At 35.6% G+C, this 8,481-nt stretch overlaps 3 protein-coding genes across 6 annotated transcripts; all 3 read left to right on the forward strand.

Annotated features, from left to right (window-relative positions):
- Positions 1–1,176: 1,176 nt before the first annotated feature.
- On the forward strand, positions 1,177–2,257 carry LOC108008393 (lipopolysaccharide-induced tumor necrosis factor-alpha factor homolog). The gene is made up of 2 exons (XM_017072237.4): positions 1,177–1,320; positions 1,952–2,257. Exons 1-2 carry the CDS (start codon positions 1,190–1,192, stop codon positions 2,052–2,054), a joined length of 234 nt encoding a protein of 77 aa, XP_016927726.2. The 5' UTR covers positions 1,177–1,189; the 3' UTR covers positions 2,055–2,257.
- A 487-nt stretch (positions 2,258–2,744) lies between these two features.
- LOC108008389 (cell death-inducing p53-target protein 1) lies at positions 2,745–3,775 on the forward strand. Its single transcript, XM_017072234.4, has 3 exons — positions 2,745–2,949; positions 3,212–3,344; positions 3,406–3,775. Exons 1-3 carry the CDS (start codon positions 2,817–2,819, stop codon positions 3,506–3,508), a joined length of 369 nt encoding a protein of 122 aa, XP_016927723.1. The 5' UTR covers positions 2,745–2,816; the 3' UTR covers positions 3,509–3,775.
- A 1,776-nt stretch (positions 3,776–5,551) lies between these two features.
- Positions 5,552–8,223, forward strand: LOC108008391 (uncharacterized). Of its 4 annotated transcripts, none has more exons than XM_070995218.1 (4): positions 5,552–5,950; positions 6,036–6,120; positions 6,297–6,408; positions 7,928–8,223. In XM_070995218.1, the coding sequence occupies exons 2-4, from the start codon at positions 6,087–6,089 to the stop codon at positions 8,049–8,051; spliced, it is 270 nt and encodes an 89-aa protein (XP_070851319.1). In that variant the 5' UTR covers positions 5,552–5,950; positions 6,036–6,086; the 3' UTR covers positions 8,052–8,223. The 4 variants fall into 4 exon arrangements, with proteins under 4 accessions (XP_070851319.1, XP_070851321.1, XP_070851318.1 ...); XM_070995220.1 differs by having other exon boundaries at positions 5,553–5,975; positions 6,247–6,408; XM_070995217.1 differs by having other exon boundaries at positions 5,565–5,975.
- Positions 8,224–8,481: the final 258 nt, after the last annotated feature.

The following is an 8,481-nucleotide window of genomic DNA, read 5'->3' on the forward strand; positions in this document are numbered from 1 at the left end:
TAAAGACATGTAAAAGAAGTAATGGTGAAGAAGTAAAATAGTTCCTACACCTTAAGAAACTTGAAAATTATTAAAAACAGAATTACGTAAGTAATTTTAAATAAACGATTTTTACATCATTTTTGAAATTTTTGTCTTTCAATTCTACTTGCTTTGTTAATACATAAACCCCTATTATTCACATGGAACTAGTTTTCTTTTTTCAATAAATGACTACAATTTTGTAATAAATTTCTTAGCAACACTAGAGCTGGCAACATTATTGCAGCAACATGTGGCAGGAAGCAACGAAATTAAAAAATTTTCCCGCGCATAAGGTCTTGCCACAGAGCACAATCGCAGCTCAAACGGTGCGCAATAGGTTTCAGCTTGCTACAAAATTCGAATTTCACTTCGAGTTTTATACCCTTTAATTTGACGACTTAGATATATTCAGTAAGTATTCGGCAAAAACTTAAAATGCAGAACGCGTAAAACTGGGACAGATATGGGCAACGGATTTTGAAAGTCAAGTTCAACTATACTTTTTTTGAAAAAGACAAGTTAAATTGAGTATTACGCTGGTTAAAAAAGGGACAACGCCTTTGGGAGGATAACGGCTCGTTCGGCGCTCCTTGAAAATTAGTTTTGGGGAAAAGTGACGAAAGGCACGCATGGTTACAGGTGGATTCCAGGGCGGTATTAATCACTGGCGCCGGACACACCTTCAGCTTAATGATAATACTATGCTTTGGTCGGAGCAAGTGTGTATATAAATAGATTGTGTTGATTTTGGGCAAGGTCTGACCGCGTAAACAAATTGTGAAGGAAGTGCCGCCAGGGAGCAGGGAGATGATGGATGGAATGGGGGTTGAATGGGGCACAGAGAGACGTGGTTAAGCGATGACGACATCGGCAGACACTTTTCCACATGGCCTTCCATATTTTCGGTTTCAATGGGGCTCCCAAGATGACCTCACACATTTATAATTCAAGCCCAAAAGAAATTGAACTGGATAGCGAAACAATTAACGGGAGATAAGCTTGATCATAGCTTGTTTGCATGGTGGGTGTACAATTAAGATCTCCATCACACAACTAATTCAATGCTTATGCACCAACGGCACGCGAAGTTTTCAAGGTCGTTTCAGCAATCGATAGCAGAGTTATTAGAGCTTCCCGTTTGTTTCTCTGCAGTACTGCCAGCAAAATGTCAACTCCCGTTGGTCCGGAGCCCTGCAACGTGGTCTGCCCCGGTTGCCACCAACAGGTCACCACTCGTATAGAGCCGAAGGCCACCACCAAGACGCACATCATAGCTCTGATCATGTGCCTCACCTGGTAAGCTCAATATTTCATGTCACCATGCTTATCTGTAAAGTGATCTATCAATAACTAGACTTGATAGAGTATATACACATAAAAAAAAAGATTTTTTGAAATTGACCAATATAATAGTAAAACGGTCCACAGCCACCGAATTGTCAAATTTACCCATCAAATAGTTACTCTTACGTAATACTTTAACATAAGGGTTACTATAAAAATAGTTAGGTAACTATAAAAAACGGTTGAATAGACCCATACCATGGAGTGTAGTTAAATAACTGTTTTGATAGTTATCATACCCATAAAATATAGTTAATACATTTTTTATAATTGAAGATATATATAATTAATTGATAAGCTTATTAATTCAATTCAATGTTACGTCACTGTAGCCCATATTTCTTTTCTTTAAAAAAACCAATTTTCAAAATGAACTTTTTAAAAGAATGTTAAAGACAACGGAAACGTAACTATGTTAATAGTGTCTTAACTTCTAAATAGTAAACAAAGTAAATTTTAAATAGTAAAGTAAAATTTTTTTTAGTTACTAAACTTTCTGCATTGGTCAATTTTACCAACAAAATTTTTTTGTGAGTAGATTTTGTGGTAACAATAATAACTTTATATCTTATATTGTTTGTAGCTGCTGGCCCTGTGCTTGCTGCCTCTACTGCACCCAATGTGCCCGGAACGCCGACCATCACTGTCCCTCCTGTAACGCTTTTATTGGCACCTACGAGCGTTAAGGAACTTCTGGCAGAAGTCTTTGCTTTTCCGTGGTCTGCGGCCAGCAGCCGTGGCGAAATGCAATCCAAATCATCTTTAAACTCCGTTGTTACCTCTCTCACATTTCTTAATACGCAATATTTTGTAAGCACGCAAAACATTGTTGTACCAACTTAAGCTTTTTGTAATTTTAGCACAGCAATAAAAAGATTCAAGAAAGAAACGAATGACTTTTACTGGGTTCCAGAAAAATGATTTCCATTATCAGGGGAAAGCTTCCCCCAAAACTTGGGTGTCTGTGACACCACGTATAAGAACTTGTAGTGTATTGCAATAAGTTGATTTGCTTTCATATACTTCTAACATAATATCCCTTAAGTGCAACAAGTAATTATTCACAGCTCACAGGACCGAGTGCTTAGGGGATTCTAAATACTGCGCAGCGAAAATGGTGTGAATACTGACAGAGAGCTGATATTTCCTATATATTCGCTAAGTATCCGGTCAAAACTTGCTTGCAAAAAAAATTATTGATAAAGTTGGTGAATAAGGAATTATGAAATAAAATACATATAAGCTGAAGAATATGTTCTAATCTACACATAGCTTTGGTCGAGAATTGCTTAGTGAGCGCATCGTAGGCTACACGAAATTCCCACCACTCTCGCAAATGGAAAGAACGGACAGAAAACGAATTTTAGGTCCCGTCTGCGGAGCTCACTTCAGTCGACTGCCTGAATTCAACCGCGTAGCACTTCGGTCGGAAACAAATAAAGCGAATAATGGAGAAGAATTTCCCGTACGACCAACAGCAAACTCATTCTCCCCAGGCACCGCCCTGCTATGACAACACCCAGGTCTATCCTAATTTGAATCAGCCCCAGGCGATTTTGCAACAACCTCAGATAATGCAGGGTAAGTACTAACAAATACACCTTACTTAATGGACCTTATTTAATGGACATTACCTACGAAAAGTGTAAAACATTATGAAGACTACGTTGATATTGAGAAAGATGTATATGATGAAAATAGAATTTTGACATATTATATGTGGATTATTTATGCTTTGAGAGCAAGTATATGTTTCATAAAATATGATAAGATATTTATCAGTATTGGTTCTACGTAATGCTTGTACAATACGGAATTAACAAATCTATTTGGTTTCTTCCAGCACCCCCCAATGTGTTGGGTGGTGTACCATCCATGGCCACGTGTCCAAGCTGCGGAGTCCGTAGGCAAACGAAGGTGGAGTTCGAGCCAAGTACCAAAACCCATTTGCTGGCCCTCCTTATCTGCATGCTGGGGTATGTGAATCGAGTTTGCTGCCTTAGACAATGAAATAATACCACCTATCTGGTTTTTCAGGGGCATTTGCTGCTGCTGCATTCCCTACTGCACCGACTCCTGCCAGTCGGCCAAACACACCTGCAGTAGCTGTGGAGCCTATGTGGGCACATACAAGAACTAGATGTCCCATCCGAAAACCGAATATCACAAAGATAAATCTCAAAAGAGCAAATATAATTTGTTCAAGTATATAAATATTGACGTCATGCTACGCGAAAAATGTAGTAAAACGTAGTATTCTCAATATAATTCCACCACTTTATATTGATCTTCGAAATCAGACTTAGCACACCAGGATACTTAACCATTGCACCTATCCCAGTTTATATTGTGAAAAATCCTATTATGTATATTTGTACATTCAATAAAAATAAATAATTACACCTGCCGTTAAGAGTTGTGAAACTTGCGGGTATACAGGACTCGAGCAAAAAATAATGGAAAACAAATAGGTAAGAACCAATTACAATTTCTTATTGATTGATCTTACGGAACAGAACGGTCATAGTTGGAAAAAGTATTCAGGATTTATTGTGAAATTGGTCTTAAATTGAAGTCGTATTGCCAATTTCTTGGGAGCCTGTTAAGGGGAGAGTTAGCTATATATCCGACAAAGTTACTTGTCATAAAATAAATCATGTTTCGGGCTTCGGTTTGTCTGAAAAAGAAACGAATTATGCCCATTTATACTTGAGTTTTTGTGTTAGCTAATAAATAACAAGTCTTGGAACAAATATCAATTTTCTTTACTAAATATCTTTCTGAGAAATCTTAAATAGCCTTAAAAAAACTTCACCTCAAAGAAATATTGGTTTTACACCTGCTTGTTTTTCATTAAAAATCAATTAATAAATGGCTTAAGCTAGACTTTTCTAAAAAGGCTGGTGTTTTCAATACCCAACTTATATTTTAAAGTGATTTCGTAACCCTTCTGATTTCTGTGGTACTCAGTATAAAATTTTGTATAGGATATCGTAAACAAATTTTGTTTGTTTTTAAAGCAACAGTCGCGACTGTGAAAACTGATAAAAAGTGCACGAATGCTGACCGAATCGTCATTTTTTTTATGCAATTCTTTCAAAAAGTTTGGGGGTGAGGATGCTTATAAGCTTTTTTATAGATACAAAAAGGGTACTTAAAATAAAATTTTAACTTTTGAGAAGACCCATATCCCAATGTTCAATATTGTATTATATACAGAAGAAATTTTAGTCTTCTAGTTATCGTCTATGTACAATGTGTATATGTATTTATATGCTACATAAATAGTTCCAAGCGGTGCAAACGCTAATAAAAATGTGTTTTTAATTTGATGTGCCACATGCCACAAATTTCTCACAGAATGTGAGATCAACAGTTATTGACTTCAATTATTTTGATCCTGAATGAATAAATGGCTTATTCTCCTAAATTAATCAAGATCGCATAATTATACCAGTCGCAATATTATTCAAAAGCTTATAAATTACTAAGTTGTTGAATAAATCAAGTAACAAAGTTTTTACCCTAAAGCAATATGTTGACCATATTATTTATTTGTCGTATTTTTAATTGAATTTAAAATACTGAATAATTTTGTATTTTTAATTTTTTGTCTATTTACAATGTACATATGTATGTATATCAAGAAATATGTATGCGTCATATCACAATTGGTCCAAAGGAAATGGGAATACTCAGTTAAAGGCGTCAATCCTCTTTTTATATAAATGACTAATTTTTTCCAATTCTTTTTAAAGATGATAATGGTTTATTATTCAGTAAAACATTCAACATGAAAGTGCTCTTGGTACAAAGTGAAGTGCATTGTGTTGTTGTTGTGTCTAAGGAACTCCATCTTACGTTTGCATTTATGTACCAATTATAAAATGTTTTTTCTTTCACATATTCTCTTCAGTATTCATTGTTAGTAGGCAAATAATGTTAGACACTTATTTGTAATTTTAATCAATTCTCAATTACCAATAAAGTTTTTTAAGCATGACGTGACAATAGTCTTGACTATTTTCAACCACCTCTTTCTTAATTGTTTGCCCATAAACAATGAATTTAATTCAATTTGGTTATGTATTTAAATAGACGATTCGTGGTTGACATTCGAGTGCGCAATAATTATTATTAACTTTATAAAACTAGGCATTTTTGGATTTTCTTGACTCATTGATAGCCCTGCACATTATTCGCCCATTAAAAATAGCTTATCATCTGAACATCCGGAATAAAAAGCAAAGCGTGATTCATTCCGGACTTGTTATTTCATCATACTCGTCGATCGAACTGTAAGAGTTATCATTTTGATGCAGTGCAATTGCAATGCGAAAGTTCAGTAATGAGTCGATTGCGGCTTGCAACAGAATGGAATCAATTGAACACGATATAGAATTAAAACTTCAGGAAGAATACCAAGAGCTTCCCGCTCCTCCTCCTCTTCCACCGCAGCCCCAAGTATTTCAGCCAATTGCAAAGCGAAATCAATTTATGGATCGTAAGGATTGTTATGAATGTCAACAAAAAATCGCTCAGAGTACGATGGCTTGGGAAGACTACCAAAATTGGAAACGAGGTAGAGGGTGTGTCGTGATAAATTGGTAATAAATTGTGATTGCTAATGCACATAATAATAAAAACCATTTAAAATTTCTTTACAGCGAAACTTGTGCATTAAAACTATATTAAATTAAAGTCTAACTTAAAACTTGATGTTAAAAAATATATTTCTGATTAAAATTTTTGGTAAGTAAGAGATTCTGTTCCACCCGATTTCGAAATTTTTCAGAAGAACCTCACTTAAACATTATTAATATTGCGTGGATGGAAAGAGAGTTCAATAAGTCATAAAATTACAATATCAACATGCAGCCAGCAGCAAGATTACATTGCTCTGAAATAAAGACAGTCGGTTCTTGCAGTACGAACAGAAATGTCGGATGATTTGAGCTGTCCCAACTGCGAATCAAAATCCATTACCAGGAAAAGATACTTGGCCATACCACGAATGAAAAAGTTTAAGATGGACTTCTGGTAAGTAATAATTTCATGTGTTCTATTAAATCGAACAAGATTTCCTTTCCTTTAGCGCTTTATGCTGCGGACGGCGGTACTGTGGAGTTGGAATTTATAACACCGTTTTCAAATTTCAGTCCTGTGGCTGGAAGGGAAATCCCACACTCAGATGCGCGCGTCATTGATGAAAAATGTTAAAATGAAAATGTCAGTCAGCTGTTGTATCTTCCGTTTTCCATTAAAAAGCTGTTCGACTAAATAAGCACCACTTTCTATTGTCTTATTCGCCCACCGTCAGCAAAATGTTAAAATTGTAAAATTTAAAAAAATTGTTTGGTATATCTTAAATGATTTAATGCGCACCACTCTATTCTAACATGTTCATATATATAGTTTATGTAAAATGTTTATGATTTTAAAAGCAAGATGTGGTTTTAATTGCAAGGGTCGTAAACATCGGCTTGCCAAATATTCTGATATTTATACCCGTTACTCGTAGAGTAAAAGGGTATACTAGATTCGTCGGAAAGTATGAGATGAGATGAGTATGAGATTTGGCGTGCAGATTCCTGAGCTTCTTACGCAGCGCAAGTTTGTTTCAGTAGAGTGCCACGCCCACTCTAACGCCCACAAACCGCCCAAAACTGTGGCTCCTGCAGTTTTGATGCTAGAATAAAAATTTTAACTGAAATGTAATGTTCTCATCAATACCTATCGATTGACCCAAAAAAATTTTAAATGAAATGTATTGGTCTCGACAATACCTATCGATTGGTCCAAAAAAAATTTGCCACGCCCACTCTAACGCCCATAACGCTTAAATCTTTCTACCGCCGGTAAATGGCGCATTTTAATCTCGCTTTGCTGCTTGCATATCTCCATTTCCCTTTGAGTAACGGGTATCTGATAGTCGAGGTACTCGACTATAGCGTTCTTCCTTGTTTTTATTATAATACTAGTAATTTCCATAACATAATAGGTAGAAAAAAATTAATGGTTTTGGTAGAGCAAGCTGCCGAGTATATGTAGGTATTTCTATGCCGCGCTGGGAATAGAATTTGCACATGCGAAAATCGCTTCTCACACATACATGGAAAATAGCTTTATGTTCCCAATGGATACAAAGTCATGTCATGATCAAGGCCTGGCTACTAAGTGAAAGAGCCGAACCAATATTGGACGCCTTAGTTTAGTGGCTAAATCGGAACGAAAAGCACATCGTACGGAACTGCACAAAAAATAGAATGGTTAAGAAAAGTCAGTGTAAATATTAAAAAACCGTATCTGAGTTGCAAAAAGTTACTTTTTTGGAACTTTGATAATATTGTTAAGTTCATAAAAAATAAATATGAATTTAGCAAATACGTTTGATCTTCTATAAGTTGAAAAGACTTTGAGGAAAATCTGATAGCTCTCCGACAAATCCTCCTAAGTGTATTTGTATTAAAATGTCACCCTAAAAGAACTATAAATAAATATTAAAAATAAAATTAAGACACAAATGAGTTTCGTTAAATAAGATTTTCTTAATTTTTAGCACCCCCAAGTGTGTTGGGAAAAATGCATCCATGGCCACATGTCCGAGATGCGGAGTCCGCGACCAAACGGTGGTCAACTATGAGGCAAATGCTAATACTCACGGCCAAGCACTCCTGCGGTAGATGTGGAGCCTACGTGGGAACATGCAAGAACTAGAAAACCTACATATCCTAAAGATCAAAATCGCCAAAAGCTTTAATTTTCATATTTTTTGTATTTACCATATTTACTTTATATCAATATAAACCAGAATAAGAATAGTTTAGTTCTAATAAATCAAAAAAATAAATTGTATTTAACATTTTCAATCGGGTTGTAAGCTGCGTAGGAAAAGAATAAGCACGCGCAAAGATCCGTTCTCACAGATACACCTGAACTAAGCTCTTCGGTTCAGTGAATGCGAATTTATGTCATGATCAAGGCATAGCTCTCTCAGATAGGAAGCATGGAAGAGGTAGAGGGTGTGCCGTGAGATATTGGTCATAAATTGTTTATAATACTAAAAAGCATTTAAAATTTCTTTACTGCGAAACTAGTGTATTAAAACTTTAT

Source organism: Drosophila suzukii, chromosome 2R (assembly GCF_043229965.1).
Source record: "Drosophila suzukii chromosome 2R, CBGP_Dsuzu_IsoJpt1.0, whole genome shotgun sequence".
NCBI lineage: Eukaryota > Metazoa > Arthropoda > Insecta > Diptera > Drosophilidae > Drosophila > Drosophila suzukii.

What these genes read in the sequence shown, in the direction of transcription:
- LOC108008393 (XM_017072237.4), top strand. Translation starts at nt 1,190, where the DNA reads ATGTCAACTCCCGTTGGTCCGGAGCCCTGCAACGTGGTCTGCCCCGGT. An exon ending in CTGATCATGTGCCTCACCTG is followed by an intron (nt 1,321 to 1,951) that starts GTAAGCTCAATA and finishes TATTGTTTGTAG; the next exon opens with CTGCTGGCCCTGTGCTTGCT.
- LOC108008391 (XM_070995218.1), top strand. Translation starts at nt 6,087, where the DNA reads ATGTTAAAAAATATATTTCTGATTAAAATTTTTG. An exon ending in ATTTCTGATTAAAATTTTTG is followed by an intron (nt 6,121 to 6,296) that starts GTAAGTAAGAGA and finishes CGGTTCTTGCAG; the next exon opens with TACGAACAGAAATGTCGGAT. An exon ending in AAGTTTAAGATGGACTTCTG is followed by an intron (nt 6,409 to 7,927) that starts GTAAGTAATAAT and finishes CTTAATTTTTAG; the next exon opens with CACCCCCAAGTGTGTTGGGA.
- LOC108008389 (XM_017072234.4), top strand. Translation starts at nt 2,817, where the DNA reads ATGGAGAAGAATTTCCCGTACGACCAACAGCAAACTCATTCTCCCCAG. An exon ending in ACAACCTCAGATAATGCAGG is followed by an intron (nt 2,950 to 3,211) that starts GTAAGTACTAAC and finishes GGTTTCTTCCAG; the next exon opens with CACCCCCCAATGTGTTGGGT. An exon ending in CTCCTTATCTGCATGCTGGG is followed by an intron (nt 3,345 to 3,405) that starts GTATGTGAATCG and finishes CTGGTTTTTCAG; the next exon opens with GGGCATTTGCTGCTGCTGCA.